The following is an 18,890-nucleotide window of genomic DNA, read 5'->3' on the forward strand; positions in this document are numbered from 1 at the left end:
GTCCACCTTATAGTCCATTAGTCCAATCCATACTTTTTTAACTTGTTGGCAAGAATACTGTGGGAGACTGTATCAAAAGCTTTGCTAAAGTCAAGATATATCACATCCACTGCTTTCCCCATATCCACAGAGCCAGTTATCTCATCATAGAAGGCAATCAGGTTGGTCAGGCATATTTGCCCTTGCCATTTATTTTGATTTATTAGAAAACAAAAAATTTTTAACAGAAAGTTCTTCCTAAGGAACAACATTGTAATCTTTAATTCGTGCAACTTCTTTATGTACCAAGATCTTATCTGACAGTTTGGCCTGTTGCCATTACACCTCAGTGTGTTAGCCTTTCAAATGAAGCAGTGTCGGCCTCATTTTCGCTTGTCTTCAGGTGTCCATCTTATTGGTACTCTGGTGATGAAATCAGTTTCCATCCGAATTACATGACCAATCCATCTCCAACGCCTCCTGGCAATGATGGTGCTCATAGATCTTGGTTTGAGATTGTTCTGGGCCAAAAGATACAGAGGATTTTTCTGAGGCAGGTTGTATGGAATGAAGACAGTTTGGTCATGTCATACTTTCTCATTCCCCAGCATTCTGCACTATAAAGTAGTGCTGCAAGAACGCAGATCTGATAAATCTTCAGTTTGGTTTTGGTGTTGTATTTTGATGATTTCCAGACTGTATTTAAGCGCCTGAAGGTGTTCCTGACTTTATTGATTTTGTTCCAGATGTCCTGGCTTGTTCCACCATCCTGGCTGATGGTGCTGCTCCAGTTTGTGAATGTTTCTGCATTGGTGAGAACATAATCCTCTATCCATACTGGTGATGGTGAGGCAATTTTAAAGGTCATGATATCTGTCTTATTGCTGTTGATTTTCAGTCCAATTTGCTGGCTGAATGCATTGAGTTGTTTTTTCTTGTATATGGTGTTGGGTATGTGATAGGAGAGCGACATCATCTGCAAAGTCCAGGTCTTCAAAGGATGAGAATAATGTCCATTTAATGCCTCTTGGCATGTCTTCTGTTGTATGCCACACTACCCGGTCAATGACCATGTTGAAGAGGATTGCAGACATGACATACCCCTGACGTACTCCTGTTTTGACTTCAAAACTGAGCTCACTGTAATCAACACTGCATGTAAAGTTGAAATAGAAGCTTTTGATGACATTGATTATACGGAAAGAAATTCCATATGCCCGCAGAATGCGCCATAGGCTGGTCCTGTGAATGCTATCAAAAGCCTTCTCAAAGTCTATGAAATGTATGTAGAGTTACCGTTGCCATTCTAAGCACTGTCCTATTATGTTTCGTAGAGTGAAGATCTGGTCTGTGTATCCACGCCCTTCCAAAAACCAGCTTGCTCTTTTCTGAGAATACTATCAAAAAACAGAGTGGACACTCTTAATTCAGTTTAAACCTGTTTCATATTGATGTAGCTTAACTCAATAAGGAACTGAACTGAGTTAAATCAAAATAACCAGGTTTAAATTAAGCTAAGAGTTTCCACATAGGGGTTGGCATCGGTTTCACTAAATCAGTTTAAAATCACATCCTTAATTATGTTTTGAATATAGACAAGGACTTGGTCAGTATTATATAAATGCCCAGCATAATGTTAAGGGGCCTCTACTGCTATAGGTGCCATTGTCAGACATAATGTTAAAATAGAATTATTGACCACTACTGGTAATAAGATACCATAGCACTTTTCGCAAGTGTATGGGCCCTGGTTTACTGGCCAAATTCCAACTCAAGTAATTACATTTTACTTACCCAGTTGTTTCAGCCCTAAGCTGTTGTGCATTGTTGTGCGCTGTTAAACAGAAGCCAAATTCCTTCCCAGAGTGGCTGCTTTAGTCATGGGTATTTAATTCCTAAATATTCTTTACCTACCTCACAGTGAAATGTGCTATAAAAGTGCACCACAGTATTTTATTATTAAGGTCTTTGACATCAGGGGAACCAGCAGTTCTGATAATCACATAGCATTTAAATGACTCTCAGATTCCGATGCCAAGAGGTGATCAGATAAAGTAGAAGGAATTGGAATAACTCACTATAAATTAGCAATATAATATAAAAGCTCCTAACAATTTCTAATCTCTCTCTTTCTCCCCATCTCATCCTATTGACTAGTACTAGAGAAGAAGTGCTTGTGATAACTAGGAGCACAGAATGGCCTCAAGAACCAAATGTGTATATATATGTTCTTAAGGACAACGTTATAGTAAAGTTGCTGGAAAGGGAATCGTGTGGTTATTCCAAACAGGGAAGCAACATCTAAACAAATAAATATTGTTGCAACTTGCTGAGCCTTTACTGATGAAGCCGCCACCGGGTCAGAAAGCCAGCGAGACCGCAATCAGTACCCACCCCCCAGGTGAAACGGGATATGACTGTCAACAAACCAGCCCCCTGCTGTCAATCAGTGCCTCATTCAAGCCAATCAGCAAGACGGGGAGGCTGACTTGGGTGGGCGGTCTGCGCTGGAGACAGCAGTGCTGAAAGTGATGCTGGGGGACACACAGTGCACAAACAGCTGAGACGCAGCAGCATGCAGCGGAGACAGGAGGTGGGGGGGAAGGAGGAGGAGGAGGGGTAAGGGACGGGGGAGGGGGGTTCCTGCTGCGGAGGCTGGCGGCGGGTGGGATCGCTGACTACAGGCAAGTCCTAACAACAACAAGAGCGAGCCTGCACCTTTATTCCCCCAAAGTTTGCAGCCGGGAGGACGAGAGAGCAAGCGGCAGGACTGCAGCAGCCGCGGGGAAATGCCTCTGAAGAAGCTTCCTCCAAAGGCTGGGCTGCGGCAGTGCTTCTGAAGCCAAATCTGGCTACATTCTTGCACGGGAATTAGGTGGGAGTGGATCAAGCGGATCTCTTCGGGGATTTGCCGTTCCAGCTCCCCTTGCGGGCCGTGGAAGGACCCCCCCCCCTCTCGGTCTGGGGTTATTAGCACTCATTCCGTGTTTCTTATTTTTACCCTCTGTTTGAAGCTGCGTTGTGTACTGGCCCCCTGCACAGCTGGGCGCCCGCCGTCACGCAGCGCTTTCCGCTAATCTGCGCGACCACCCTCTGCTTGCTGGTTCTGCACAGCTGGGCGCCCGCGCCAGCTGTTTCTGCACCTCTGCACACCAGCAGCCAGCCCCGGCCTCTGGAGAGCCGAGGCAGTTCTACTCAGCACAGCTGTATGCCCGCCGCAGTTTCTGCACATCTGGATTCGCTGGAGTCTTGGGCCTTCCATGCGCTGCTGGTGCTGCCCTATATGTTTTACGTGGGCTTGTTCTTTGTCAATGTGCTGATTCTCTACTATGCCTTCCTGATGGAGTATATCGTCCTCAATGTAGGGATCGTGTTCCTGCCTGAAGACATGGACCAGGCTCTGGTGGATTTGGGGGTGCTCTCAGACCCTGGCTCGGTGCTCTATGACACGGACAGTGAGCTGGATGTGTTTGATGGGTATTTGGAATAACAAGCAAAAAGAGTGCAGAAAGTGACTATGGAATAACCCACACACACACACACACACACACACCCGGCAAGAATTGGAGGGCTTCTGTTGCTCTTGGTAGCCATGGCTAAGGGATCACCAGACCCCTGTGCTGTCCTTACATCTGATTTCACTCAGCGCGGCATCGTGTGCTCAAAATGGCCCCACCAGTGCAAGTGTCAGTGGGGGGCTGCTGCCTCTCGCTGAGGTGCCCAGGACCTGCCGCTGCTCATGGGATGGGAAGTGGAGGCTGCGGCGGAGGCCCCGGTGGGGAGCTGGAGACAGACACAGGGGGCACTGCCGGGCTCCAAAGCGCTGTAAGTCATTTCTTCCAGCTTGGTCAGTATCATCATCATCATCAGAACTTGCAGAACCGGAAGTTTAGGGGATCTGTCCCCAGCCCCCGTCACCCAGCGTACCATTCTGTTTAGAAGGAGGCTTAACCGAGTTCCGGAAACAGCCCCCTCCCCATAACCGCTGGCCTGGCACGTGTGGATAGGTATTGGCTAATTTTTTGCTCACGTTCATGTAAATACGCATTGGGCTGGGAGGAGGGCGCGATTTCGGGAGCGCAGTGTATATCTACTACTCAAGCACAGGTCTCCATTTGTTCCTGGTGCAAAGTCTGGCGTACACTGCAGCCTGCAGGGAGTCCGAAAGGAAGGACGAGTTGGCTCTGCGAGGAGTTTACACTCCGATTCGACTGGGAGCTGGACGTAGATCAGAAAACAGGGAGAGCGTTTTAAAATTAAATTCTGCATCCCATGTGTGAGCTGGTGGCCTTTCCACACTACATCGATATGGTAGAGTCTGTAACTGTGCACCACGCGTGGGGATGAGATACTGCCCTCATCTGCAAGCGTGTGCAACCAACCCTAATGACTTGAACTGAGGACAGAATTTGGCTCTGTCTAGATGGGTGATCTCTGTGTTGCTTCAAAACAGATCGTTTGACGCTAAACTCGGGGTAGTGGTTCACACTGAGCCGTCTGGCGTTCGTTTGGCAGCATGTCTTGTAATTGACATAATTCAAATACATATACACTCCTCTAATCAGATATCAGAATGCAGCATTTAATTGTTTGGTTCCTGGCTCTAGCCTCTTCCAGTTTAACAGAGCAGTTCCTTTAGTTCACTGGCAAGGGAATACAGAATTGCAAAAGCTGGTTCTAGTCTCAGTACTACTGTCCCCCACTGACTGGTATATATAGTATTGTCCTTAAAGGACTTATTTTTAGGTGCTGAACCCCTGAAGGGCCTATTGACTCAATTAGACTCAACAACTGTGATGATCAGGCCCCTAAAACTTCCTGGGCTCTGACCACAACTCTGGCCTAGAAAGGCCACAGCAGTCAGTTAAAAACTCAGAAATTCTAGTTGGGGTAGCACAAATATTTTGAATCAGTACCCTTCTTTTAAAAAGCCTATTTGTATTCATCCTGGATAAATGTGAAACCTACACAATTAACTGTTATTTGCAACTAATACATGATTTCATATTAGTCAGCCATGAAGCATTTTAGGGGAGGGAAATCATTTAGCCAACTTAATTTATTCTAGTACTTGTGATTTATTCTAAACAATTGAAAATTGTAAGGAGTAAAGACAATTATGAAAGGTGCAGCATTTTAAAAAATATTGAAAAGTGATTCATTAAGAAACTCCATCTTTTTAATCAGGAGTCCATGTGTGTAGTCAAATTAGCCAAACTTCTTATGTTAAAGAAAACAAACTTTAAAATGGAAACTTATTACCAAACGTACTAGCAGGATTTTGATCTAAACAATAGCATATGTAAATATATATATAAAAATGAGCATCTTTGCAGAAATATCAGTTGAGTTTCTTTAGCATTTACAAAGATGAAAAGGGGAAACTGCAACAGAATTTTTGAGGGGGAAAAGTTACATTCATAATAGCAGCCATGAAGGAATACTATACAAAATTCCCTATAAAACTAGTTTCAGAGTAGCAGCCATGTTAGTCTGTATTCGCAAAAAAAAAAAAAAGGGAGGACTTGTGACACCTTGGAGACTAACCAATTTATTTGAGCATAAGCTTTCGTGAGCTACAGCTCACTTCATCGGATGCAGCTCATGAAAGCTTATGCTCAAATAAATTGGTTAGTCTCTAAGGTGCCACTAGTACTCCTTTTCTTTCTATAAAACTAGGTGTCTCTAAACAATTTACAAATATTAAAAACTATCTTTCATTTTGTCTTTGTCTCTTACCAAAGAAGAAATTAATTTTGACTGGTGCAAGACTGAGCAATGAGTTCTGTATCATCTTCAGCAGTAATCTGATTACATTATGGAAGCAGAATTGGGCCTGATCAGGAGACTTACATGGAAAAGTGCAGGAAGTATTGTTAGTGGTTCAGTGGATAGCATGTTTTTTGCTGAGTCAGCACAGAACAAATCGTGCTAGTGGCCATCCATAATAATTAAGGGCTCAGTCCTGGTAAGTGCTCAGCTCTCTCTCCAACTTCCACAGATGTCAATAGGAGGCGATCCTAAAAAGATCCCACACATTTTATTTTTGCTAGTTGTATACTGACCCAGGCCCAGCTTGTGTAATTATATTTTGCCATTCTATATTCCCCCTGAAGTTTAAGGTGCAGAAATTGTTCTTCATTTCCTTTCCAAGAAGCTGTGCAGTGTTACAGGAGCTGACTTTCAGTCCCCATCATTGGCAGCATTTAAGTGATGGATGAGTAACCCTTTTGTACACAGGGTAAAATTATGTCCCCAGGTATTTGTACATAACTCCCACCAAAGCTAACAGTCTAGGAGGTGCGTTGGGATCTTCCAGGAGGATGGATACTATGTAAAATGAAAAATGGTGTTATATAATCATAGTGTACCCCTCTGGTTCCATAAACAGGGGTTTGCAAAACCTGGCTGAATGCACTATGGGGCATAAAAGGAAGAAAAGGTAACAAGCTCACTGTTGCTCCTGCAGAAACCCCTCTGCATGTACTCAGAGCATCACCTATGGGAATTCTGTACAAGATAGTGCTGCTCACCTTATCAGCATTATCTCTTACCATGCTGTGAAACAAAAACACGCATGCATGAGGCTGAAGGGTGATTTCCTAGGAGGGATGACACTGGGAATTCTAGCTCTACCTGGATCTTGAGTTACCTTGGGAGATCCATAGGTGTAGGGAGCCAGTCCTCCTGCCTTGCCCCAGAAGCATGTGGCACTGAACAATTCACAGAAAACTCAGCAAGGTGAGGCACAGAGTTGCTATCAGAATTGACTAGTACATAGGCATTACTTTTTCCATTAAACATAAAATTATAACATGGTCCCAATCCCAATCTCATTGATGTGCATGGGAGTTTAATCAAGGTTTTCTGTGGGGCCAGGAACAGGCCCCATTGTGATTAACATATTATATTCTGGTTTTACGTTTTCATCCTTCTGCATCTTGCAAAACCACCTTTAAGGATTTCCCCTATTTTCTTTTCAATCCAGTTCCACTGCTCAAGCCCTCAGGTCAGCAGCACCATCTTCCTATGCAAGGAAGACTTTGTCAGATTGCTGCTAAAGCCTATCACAATCATTGCTTAATTGTTCTTTGAGTTCAGCATGGAGGCACATGAAGAACACTGCTCTTCCTCACAGTTTAAACTCATTGCCTCTGTCGCAAATGTTCCAGTCCAGAGATTTTTCTTTTAATTAATGGGCTTTTTTTTTTAAACAGTTTGTCATCTTGCTTTTTTTCCTGCATTTTCCATATTATTATGTTTATAGAGAGGAAAAAGTAAGAGCTGTATTAGACGGACTAGTGGTAACAAAGTGCAGTGTATATATAAAGCTTGGCAGCCTTCCTTTCTTTCCATCATCATTCTGTTCTTGTACAGATAAAAAGGAACCAGTTAGTGGCCAGTACTCATTTAAAATGAGGTCTTACAGAAAGTCTAGTTTTCCGATTGTGTGTCCTTGTCTAGACAGGAGAAAAATCTCTGTATACAGCACTTGGTCAGGACACCTGCTTTCTAGGGATGTTTTAAGCTGAATTGCAGAGGATGATAAAGTGCTGCTTAATCAGAACATTGTTAGTATAAATCCTACTTAATGGAGATGAATTTAGCCTGTGCCAAGTGGTTAAATGGTGTTTAACATGGTGTGACATTCTAAATTCGGGTCATTTAATACAGAAGTATAAAATAGAGATATAAAATGAAGTAATTTAGCATTCTTTTAAAATCTGTAATATTTTATTTAATTTTAAGTGTTTCCAGATTTTGTTCTCCCTTGGGACAGTAGTCTTAGGGCTTCCCAGTTAAAGGCCTAATGCTGCAGCCAATATTCATGAAAAACTCCCATTAGCTTCAGAGGGAGTGTGATGGGATTCCGTCATCGCTCACGGTGCCTCTCCCTGGCCATTCTGGGGGTCAGCTCTGCCAAGTGCTTCACCCTCCTCAGCAGTCTCTACTCACCTTCTTCTCTGGAGCCTGTCTCTCCCTCTTGGAGTGGCAGCTTCCTGTTTGTGGCTTGGCCCTCCAGCCAGGTCACTAAGTTCCTCCCCTTCGGGTAAAGTCATAGTGCTTGGGGATCAGCTGTCCAGCTGACATCTCCAACTCTCTGTGTCAGGGGAACCCAAGCCCACCTTCTGCCCTGGGTTCTGGCCAAGGGACCCTATAACATGCAGCCAAGGCCTGTACTGTGCTAGCCTTTGCTGCTGTTTCCCTGGTCTTCTTCCTACATAACTGGCTCCCCTCTCTCTTTGGGTTTGCCAGCCCATTCGCCTTCCCCTCAGAGGGGCAACTATGGTCTCCTTGCTACTTGCGGCTCCTGGGCTTTTTACAGGCTCCTCTTGTTCCAGCTCAGCTGCGACTGCCTCTAATTAGTGGCCTCCTTGTAGCCTATAGCTCTCCCCTACTGGACACTTAATTGGTCAGTTAGGCTTCCCTGGCCTAATTTACCCTCTCAGGGGCTGATGTGGCAAATACACCCTATCACAGGAGTTACAGACTTTTATGGACTGCAGAAGTGGGGCCTTAGAGGAGTCTACTACACTTGATTTATTTGGAGAACTCTGACTTTTCTATATCCTCTCATGTAGGTGGCAGGGCTTGGGAGTTACAGCACTAAACACCTTGAAAAAGCTTCCTGTCCTATTTAAATAGAATGCGTATTTTAAGAATCCTGTCTACGTAAACTGAATTGCAACTGCAATTGCTCGGTGTCATCTGTTATTTTAGGTTGAGTGTTCTGAGCTCTGTGATGTACTTGAGGTCTACTGGAATGTGATTGTGTAACTGCTCTTCTCTTTGTACATCCCTGAAAATTAAATGTGACTCATCATGAGGTTATCAAAGTCAGCAAAAATATTTAATAGAAAAATAATGTATTTAATACTTTATATACAATAACAGCATAATAAAATTTTTTTAGTATCACTGGATTATTATTAATTCCTTTTTATGAGCAAAGTCTTGCATTCAAAAATCTGAAATGCAACATTTTAGTTGCATGCCAGTTTTTAAATCCCAAATCAGGGTCAAAGGAATAGCTCAGTTCGCTCGTACTTCAATTTAGGATTACAAATGTTAGCTCTCTTTAATCATTAGCACTAAATGTTACATTTATGAAAGCCAAGATATTTCTTATTATTTGTACACAGCTGTGTAAATTGAAAGCTTGTTATAATGTCATTAGTTTAATGTGAAGGATAAGACCTCTGGGTTCTGTTCCACATTCTCCCATGGACTCTGCCCTGTCTGTAAATGGGACTGCCTATGCAATTATTTTAAGATCCTTTAAATAGCAGTGCTATACACACACAAAGTGCCTACTAAAAATAAGTGCCCTGTTTATATGAGGCAATGTGGTTCAGTGGACAAGGCATTGGATAGGGAATTAGAAGAGCTAGGCTCTTGTCTCTGCCCCGACCTACTGTGTGAACACGGTCACTTCACTTACTTGGGCCTGAGTTTCCCCTAACTGTAAAACAGGCACAATAGGTGAGAAGGTGGGCAGGAGGGTGTAACCATTCCCACTGACAGCATCAAAACTCTTCTCTCTTTGGTTCCCGTCGATCAGCTCAGCAGCGCCAGTGGGGCCGAAGGAAGCCCTTCCTCTGCTTTCTGGCTTGTATCAGCTTCAGAGATTCCTTCATCTTTACACGTTTTAGCTTTATGTCATTCTACACCACGTCTGTCCAGTGGATTCTTGATCTTCCTCTCTTTCTAGTTCCTCACTCACTCTGGTATGTATAGCTGCGTGTGATATCCTTTCCAGGTCCATTCTTGACACGGGTCTGATCCATCACAGTCGTCTTTCCTGAAGCTCCCGTAACAGCATTATTTCTTGCCCTAGCCATTTTTTTGTCACTTCATTTTTTATTTTCTGCTGTCTTGAATCTCTCAATATTCCTATTAGCTAATTCACTTGTGCAGTCAATATCTTTAGTTCCTCGGCTTTCCTCATATGCCAGCATTCCAACCTGTATAGCTTTATCAGCATGGCAGTTCTCTCAAATATGCTGATTTTCATTTTAAGCAAAATGTCTTTAGCCTTCCAGAGCTTGCAGTTTTCTGAATGCTGCAGCACCTAATCTGAGTCTTCTTTTTATGTGATCTTCACAATTCTCATTCTTCCATACTAGTTCTCCAAGGTGCATGCATCTGCAGACACGGTGAATAGGTAACCAGCCAGACAATGGTCTCCTCTCAGGGCGAAGCTTCAAAAGGTTGGGTCTTTTTATGACCGGAGGTGGTAATTTGCATTCCCCTCCCCACAGGTATTTCCTAGGCATTCCACTTAACTTTGTTTGTCTGACACATTGTTTAAAAGAGTCCTGTGAAGATCATAACACTTCCCAAGGTTTACCTTTGCCCCCAGAGATTACATACAACCCCACACTTACACATAAACTTTGCATTTTTAATACAAAATGGACACCAAAGATACTTAAACTTAATTCAACAAGGTTTGTGCAGGATATTACAGAAAATTGCCATATCTGTCACACTCTAGTCTAATTGGCATTTCCTACCATCAGTGGTAACAGCAGGCTTTAAGAGCAATAGTTGAGAATTTTAGAGCCGTGTAAGTGATTTGGAGGCCCAATTCCCATTATAATTTATTATAATGAAAGGGAATTAGTGTTCAGATCCCTTAGCTTTGAAAATCTTAGCCAAAATATAGCCCATATAGAGATACTATTCAATTTCAGCTCAAGCTACTAGGAATTCTGCCCTAGGTAGAACCTGAAGACAAAGTCTTGGCTAACTGAACTGGATTGACCCCTCAAGGACAGTAGCTACAGCCCGTCAAACATCTCCATGCACTGGTTTGACACCTGGTCCCAAGACATTTTTTAGAACGAGCACATTCAGTTGCATATTGCAGGAATGGAGGCAAATGTTTTATGAGCTTTCCAAAAGTTACTGTTAATGTGAGTCAAAGGTAAATGAGGCAGAGGAAATAAATGAAGATTGAGTTTAGGATCAAAAATGCTTGAGCCCGGAGCGTTTTCATCTATTAAAAAGCACCAGAGCACAAGTGATTTTAAAAGCAAACTTATTTAAGGAATTTTCATATTTATTGTGTTAGAGTCCTTTGCTAAGCAAATACACTCTAAGTCACCAGCTCACTTTAATGAGAGGGGACAAGTGCCATTTAGCATGGTATAATAGCCATATTGTCAAAGGAATAAAGGAATGAATCCAATCTAATCCTTCACAGAAAAAGGCATCATTTCTTTAGGAGAAAGGACTATATTAATATTCCCTTTCAGATGGCAATCAGTAGTTCTAAACTTGAAGAAACAAGTCATGTGTTTACAGACGCTTAGCCTGTTGATTTGGGCAGCTTAGATCTCTTGCCTCTATTGCCACACACGCGTGTTGAAACTTCATAGCAATGGAGGGTTTATTTGGGAAACCCAGAGTCCCAGTCAAGCAAGCACTGCCCAGAGATGGCTACATTTTTCTGTTAATCTATGCTAATTATAAGCTCCCTTTCTCCTCACAGGCAAGGAAGTTTAGGTATGTTGCCTGCCACCTCCTCTAAAGAAAGTAGGTGAGAGTTTCCACTGTCTCCTTTGAGGCTATCCAGCTGTGTGCAATGGACAGTCTATTTCTCCTTTTCATTCTTACTGTTACGTAGAGTACTGTGTTAAACACTAAACAAGCAGTTTAAACAAACTAGCAGTTGTGTTAAGTCTGTAGAGAAACACAATTCAAGTTTTGGAAATCTGTGGAGAGCCTAATCTGGGAAGATCAATTTCTTTTTTCTCTGTCAGTATCAGCTAAAAACTGGTCAGAATTTAGCCTTTCAAATTTACAAACCATGCTCTTTTCATGTGGCCAGTTAAGTGCATTTTTCTCCTAAGGTTTTGTTAAGAGATTAACCATTCTGTCAAAGATCCCAAATAGATCTTAACAAATAAAAATCCTACCATCTGGTGGATGTTGAGAGGTTTAAAAATCTGACCTTACCAAACTGAAACTGCCAAACTGACAGGAAGAGGCTGCATGGTGGTCTGAACAGACAGGAAGAGGCTGCATGGTGGTATGCCCAATTCTAAGCTCTCCCTTTCTTTCAGGATTATATCAGGAATTAGAAGGAATACAGTGCTGGATACAAAATAAAGACACATCATTTCCTCTGCATTGTTATGACCTGGAAGGAACAGCAACTTCAAAGACAGAATTAGCAAAAAGAGCATGACTTATTTATTTTTAATATATTGGTGTTATGCTTTCGCAGCTGAACCATTATATGCTTGCTGGTGTTTTTATAGCAAGTAGGATGACTGCATTTATAACATCTCGACAAGATTTGCCCACTTTTGTTTTCCATCACTAAAGTTTAAGTTCAAATTACATTTGAAGGATAGATTATTTTTTAAACAATTGAATAGAGAGGCAAGACTCAAATATGCTGGTCAATTCTATCATTCACACACCATTTAATATCTGCTTCTATAAATTACTAACTTGGTCTAGCGGCCTATAGCTATATTTGAAACATTCGTTAGACAGCCCTCTTGTGTGCTTTGGTAGTCTAACTGCACAGGCTCAAATAAATTTTGCTCTGTTATGTCTAGGCCAACTCACTGGAATTGCACAAGAGTAAAAAAGAAGAGTTTGCTCCATATATAGCATGCTAAAAAAAAAAAATCCCTATATTCTCTATAAAAAGAAAAATGAGTACTTGTGGCACCTTAGAGACCAACAAATTTATTTGAGCATAAGCTTTCATGAGCTACAGCTCACTTCATCGGATGCATTCAGTGGAAGTGAGCTGTAGCTCAAGAAAGCTTATGCTCAAATAAATTGGTTAGTCTCTAAGGTGCCACAAGTCCTCCTTTTCTTTTTGCGAATACAGACTAACACGGCTGCTACTCTGAAACCTATATTCTCTATAGTGCAGCAAAAATGTTCAGTTCAGCCTGGAAAATATCACTAAACAGATAAACATTGACGAATTAAACACTTTATTAAAACTTATTCCATCTGTTCTTTGTCCTTGGTTTAAATAGCAAGGTTATAAAGAGTATTTGATGACTGTAATAGGACTTTATAGATCTCTTCAGTAAGGCTACGATTTTGTCACGTAGGTTGTGGAAATCACGGAATCCGTGACTTCCAGAGACCTCCATGACTTCAGCCCTGAAGCACTGCAGGCAGTGGGGGGACCCTGCAGCTCCCGGCCACTGTGGGCAGCGGGGGGGACACACTCTGATTGCAGCTCCTGGCTGCCGCGGGCAGTGTGCTCTGCAGGCAGCGGGCAGCCTGGGGACCCCTCAGCTGCCCGACTGCTGCAGGCAGTGGGGGACTTCAGAGCCCCAGCAGTGGTAGGTGCTGGAGCCTTCTCCCTCCCCATTTTGTCACGGACATTTTTAGTCATGGGCTTCTGTGAATTTTTCTTTATTACCTGTGACCTGTCCATGACTTTTACTAAAAATATCAGTGACAAAATCTTAGCCTTACTCTTCAGTAGTGTTTCTCTTTAACTCATTCCTATGGCAGACAAACTCAGTAGAGAAATACCACATTAGACAAAAGACATGCTTCCTAGTACTGCTTTTCCATCTCCTGTGAGTGTGAAATATAATTCCTTTTAATTGATGATCAGGTGGGTTAAGATTCCCTCACAAGGAAATCCTCTCTCCCAAACTCATCTGGCGATCTCCATGAAAGGAGAAGACTTGTCCCCTAGCAGGTTGCTCTACAGAGTCTATTCCAGCCTAATGGCTGACGTAGCTTCCAGAGTCCTAAAATCCCCCTCTCTGTTGGCAGAGGATCTGCCTAGCAGTGGATCCTTTAGCCCCATGCCTGACCTTCTATGCATCCATACACCTTGGCACACAGCCATACAAAGACTCCAATCCCCTATAGAGCTGGGCTCCATGCTATACCACCCCATACAGTTGGTTTTTTTAAAAAATCCTTCATCCATTACTATAGTATCAACTATAGTAGACCGACTCCTTGTATCACTTCCCAAAATCCTGCCTCCAACGGAATCATACCAGGTGAGGGCAGGATTAACCTCTAGCTATGGTACTGAATCCCCTTTGATAGTTTTCTCACACATTAGCCTAAAAAAGGCAGGTTAGGTCAGGTGGAATAAATTAGGAGAAGGTGAAGCAAGGTTGGTGCATGACTTACTGATGTATTTATTTTTGTCACCAAAACCAGGCAGCTTGTCCTGCAATATTACTGATCCCCATAACAGTTTCTTGGCAGGTCCAGCGATTCTAAAAAAAGAGAAAGACAAACTGAAGTTAGAGGTTATGTGAAATATAGGTAAATTGTAATTAAATCATTATAATACAGTCAATGATAATGATCAAATTAATTGTGTCTGTTTAATAACATTTACCCTAGACAGGAGATCAACATAAGTTCCTAAATAAAGAAAAGGAAGGTAATGAGATCATGCCTAATATGAGATGAACTGCCTTGTGTACCTCCTGGCTGGATCACCAGGCCCTTAGGGTCACTCCTTTGTAATGATGATCCATACTCCGTTCCAAATCACTTTTTAAACGTCCTTTGTCCCAAGTCCCTTCCCAGGCATTTTATTGTGGGGAGGAAGGCAGATGGAAGGGAACAAACAGGCTCTAGGTTTGGGTATGGTAACTGCTATGTTGGGTTTACCACTTTTGGGCATCTTGGAGAGATGGGACCTGTACTCTGACTGTCTAGAAGACAGAATCAGGAGCTGAGGTAACTGTGAGCACCCAGTTGCAGGCAGAGATATTCTGATTCCTTTCCCAAGCTTTTCTGGAAAGTTGTATGTAGAGGCCACTTGTGGGCACAGGGAAAGCCAAACACCAGAAGTACCAGGTTTGGTTACAGCCCCACTTACCAGAGCAGAGCTATTATCTCTGGGGACTCTTACTCCCTCAGTCTTGATCAAAGTTAAGCAAATGCATAGCAGCCAGAGAGAAAAATGAAAAGATGGGATTTTCAAAGAGTCATGCTTGAAAAGAGCTGCTCTCTGACAAAACCAACCTGCTCTTGCAAGGTAGACTTAATGGCCCATAAAAGAAAGGTACACACATGAATAGGTTTTTGCATGCAGTTGTGAGCAGGGACTTTTCCTAACGCACTGTACAAATAAAGTCCATATGTTATATGAAGTCCAGAATCATCCCCCACCCACCTCAGGAGGTTTGGTTTTATTAACAAAGAAACAGCAATAAGATAATAAATATTAGATCAAAGCCCCTCCATCCGCTTGGTGATCCTCTCTCAGTATTGTTTTTTCCACACTAGAGGCCCTCCCTTCCTAGCAAGCTACTTACCACCTCACTTATATCCAGATGATGGAAGTCACCTGCTTCGGTGAGTCAACAGAACTCATATAACGCTTTCCCATCAGGATCAACACCTGCTAACGGAATAGGGTTGTTTTAGATAAACATTGCCAGCCTGTTACAGCAATGCTACCAGTTACCAGTCTTGAGAGGTGAACATGAGGACAATATGTGTTTAGGTAACAGTCACTTATATACTAGTGAAACTACCAGTATGAGAAGTGGATATATTGTGTCAGATAAATGCTGGATTATCTCAATTTGATAATCTGCTTGCTTTCTCTATCTCATTGACATCACAAAATCAATACATTCTGCTAACGGAGCTTATGTTTGCAAATTGTGGAGCAATATCAAAGTCACTATAAATATATATAAAAGCTATAAATCCTATATAAAATCCTATATAAAAATATATAAAAGCTATAAATCCTTCTCTCAAGCTTTGAAAAATTGCCTTTCCAATCACAGTCTGAAGAGTTCAGGACAGCCATTCATGCATTTTGAATGGCTAATTCCTACATACATTACGATGTACAATATGTTGTATTAGAAACAGGGTTTGTGAATGTACGCTGTCATTTTCTTACACTCATGGACCCTGGAGTTTAAAACATGAGATTTTGAAGATGACAAAGGTAAGTTCATTTCTTTACCCACATCAGAAAAAAAAAAAATCCCAAATGTCTAGAAAAGAATGGTAAGCGTCCAGTTTCATTGTCCCTGTGCTCTTTCTCCAAAATGAGAAAAATACTAAGCAATTGCATCTTTTCACTTTCAGGTTCTTCCCACTGCACCTTTGGAGCTCTGAAAACAATTTATTGTAGCAGTTCTATTAGTCTGAAGTTTTATAGACGCTTGTTTTCATTTAATTTAAATTTTATTTGGGGGCCAAATTCAAGTTGATAGTGTTCATGAGGGCCTGACCCTGAAATCCCTTATTGCATGTGAGTAGCTCCTTGACGTCCATGGCATTATTTTGGTGTTGTAGGCTTAGGCCCTGAATTAGCATTGGTATGTAAAGTTATACAGCACCTCAATTTTGTTCTCCTCTGTTTACAATGAAAAGGGCATTTTCCTGTTATTATTACTATATTTTAAGGAGGCAGATATGTTTTGAGATCACTTAAAAATCATAGCTAAAGACAGTAGTTTATACATCTGCATTTCTAATGTACAGAATGCCTCATTTAGCATATTAGGAGAAAAGCTGCCACAAAAGTGCTGCAGTCATAGTTGTTAGGGTCAGGACAGTGTGTCGCCGCAGGATTACACAGCAATTCTCTGGAAAGAGATCCCGATAGCCTGCCAAATGTAGGGATTTCTTTTTAAAAAGGAAATCTGCTATGGAGGTCTGCAGTACTTAGCCATCCATTATGATGTGCTAATCTAAAAACAATCTGTTAGACACCCAGGATGAGACCTATGTGGGGAGTAGTTACCCCACATCTGCCGAATTTGGGGTTCTTTCGCTTTCCTCTGAAGCATCTGGCATAGGCTATTGTGAGACAGGATACTAGACTAGATGGATCTAGGGTCTAATCCATTCTGGCAATTCCTGGGTTCCTAATGTCTAGGACATTCCCAATCCCAGGACTTTACACATTTGGAGTCCTCTTCCAAATTAGGCAGAACAGGGATCCAAACCATATCAGCACTCTATCACCAGGTTATTGGCTATTCTGGGTAGTGTATGTGTGTCTCCCTTCCCCTCCCCCCTTGTTTTGATCAGAAATTCCATCCTGGATCTGAGAAACCTTCCCAACAAAAGGTAGGACAAATCTCACCTTTTCCCGTGAAATGTTTCGGTTTTGATGCATCAGCATTTTCCAGTGAAAAACCATTTAATCCAAAAATTCCCACCCCACTCTACTCCCTAACCCCTACTCCTTTGTAATCTTTCTGTGTCCAGGTATTACTGCTAAAGAATGATGGCTATTGAAGACGCAGGACAACTGTTAGCTATGATCAAACCCCAGCAACAATGAATTTTAATGCATAAAGGAAGTTTGATTACATGCATGTAACAAACACTTATGAAAGTTGTCAAAGAAAACTCTGGCTGCTTCAAACAGCAGTGAAAACTATGAACAGCACACAGATTTGGCCCACTTTTGCTCAAGCACTTTGGGGCAAGGACAGTCTGAACTTTGTGTATTATACTGTGGTGACCACATTGGCAGCAGCAAACTATTTTTGTCTAAAGAAAACTTTTGTTTGTGAATTTACATTGCGTCTCAGGAGAGATTTCCAAGTCAGTTTAAAATGAGAATAGCACTGTGCTTCTTTTCCGATGAATTTTGGACATGCATAAGTGTTAGATTTATCTGCAGGGCTAATCCAGCCCACTGTTGCATTGACTTCAGTGAAAGAGTGATTTCACACCTTTACTTGTCTTGGAATTTAACTGGCCTAGGCGTCACTACGAACAGTCTCAACCTTAAACACATATAAGTAGCATTGTCCTCAAAACTGTCTAGTTTGAAATTTTTGCATGCATTCTTCACCACTTAGTGCCTCTTTGGTTAAACAAAAACCACTGGGGAGTCAAGGACTAATGAGCTAGTGTTATTGTAATAATCTGGTTTTCTTTCAAATAGGTTTGTTGCACACTTGAAAATGTGCCAGGACTGGAATCGTGGAACACGAAACTGTGGCCTTGAATGTTCAAAACTAAAAGGAATGTACAGGAGACAAAACGGGTGAGACAATGTGAAGTGGCAGCATCAGAATGTTTCAGCTGTGACTTTTCCCCAGGATTGTTGGATCAGGGTTGTTACACTAATTGCAGTGATTCATATGCATCACCGGGCCTCCTTAGGACATGGCCTTCATGGACATTTTAGAAAGTGGTCTCTCCATACTTTAAACAAAGCTTTTACTCAGATTTGATAAACTTTTGAATAAATATGTTACCCAAATGGGCAATCTGTATTACTGTTTATGAAGTTCAAATCAGGTCATATGTTGAAAACTTTCCTGGCTGTTAGTTCAGAAGGTCAGTTCTGCTGTTGGAATAGAGCCTAAAATCACTGCAAATTAAATTTGGTTCAGAGCAGTATTACAGAAAGGGATTGTTTTGTAAGGTGTGGGTATTTTTTGTTTGTTTTGTTTTTAATTTTGTGAGTCTTGTATTAGGGCAGCAAGAGAGAATCCAGTATAAATCTGGAGGATTAATTAGCTAACAGGATACTTTGCACATTGTTTAAATTCAAGTTCTTATGTACACATGTAAAAGCAATACATTGAAGACTGACTTTGTTCAATTAAAAAGTATGCAAATCAGTTTGTCGGGGAGTCATTCTGGTTTCATTTACACAAAGGAATTTAGTGTACTTTCTAGAAATCAAATTTTCCTAAGCCACTTCCATGTTCTATATAGTCTTTAGCTACTAAAACCTAGATTTTATGGAAGAGAAAGGTACCTGAAATACAAATAGCATTTAGAGCTTTTGCATTAACAACTACTTTAAAAAACATACTTCCTGAACTGAAATCGCAGGAATGATGCAGATCCTGACTGAAATGCATTAGCAAAGCTGTGAGAGGAAGACTCTTTAGCAAAGGCATGTGTTATTCCTACATGGCCCTGCAGTTCGGACTACAGGGATGTGA

The 18,890-nt window shown here is 41.8% G+C and overlaps 1 protein-coding gene across 4 annotated transcripts; it reads left to right on the forward strand.

The window, feature by feature from the left end:
* Positions 1–2,641: 2,641 nt before the first annotated feature.
* Positions 2,642–18,542, forward strand: DEXI (Dexi homolog). 4 transcript variants are annotated; one of them, XM_074965462.1, is made up of 2 exons: positions 2,642–3,804; positions 17,188–18,542. In XM_074965462.1, exon 1 carries the CDS (start codon positions 3,188–3,190, stop codon positions 3,467–3,469), a length of 282 nt encoding a protein of 93 aa, XP_074821563.1. In that variant the 5' UTR covers positions 2,642–3,187; the 3' UTR covers positions 3,470–3,804; positions 17,188–18,542. The 4 variants fall into 4 exon arrangements, with proteins under 4 accessions (XP_074821563.1, XP_074821562.1, XP_074821564.1 ...); XM_074965461.1 differs by having other exon boundaries at positions 2,642–3,986; positions 17,188–18,541; XM_074965463.1 differs by having other exon boundaries at positions 17,876–18,541.
* The last annotated feature ends 348 nt before the right edge of the window (positions 18,543–18,890 follow it).

The sequence above is a fragment of the Natator depressus genome, chromosome 10 (assembly GCF_965152275.1).
Source record: "Natator depressus isolate rNatDep1 chromosome 10, rNatDep2.hap1, whole genome shotgun sequence".
Taxonomy (NCBI): domain Eukaryota; kingdom Metazoa; phylum Chordata; order Testudines; family Cheloniidae; genus Natator; species Natator depressus.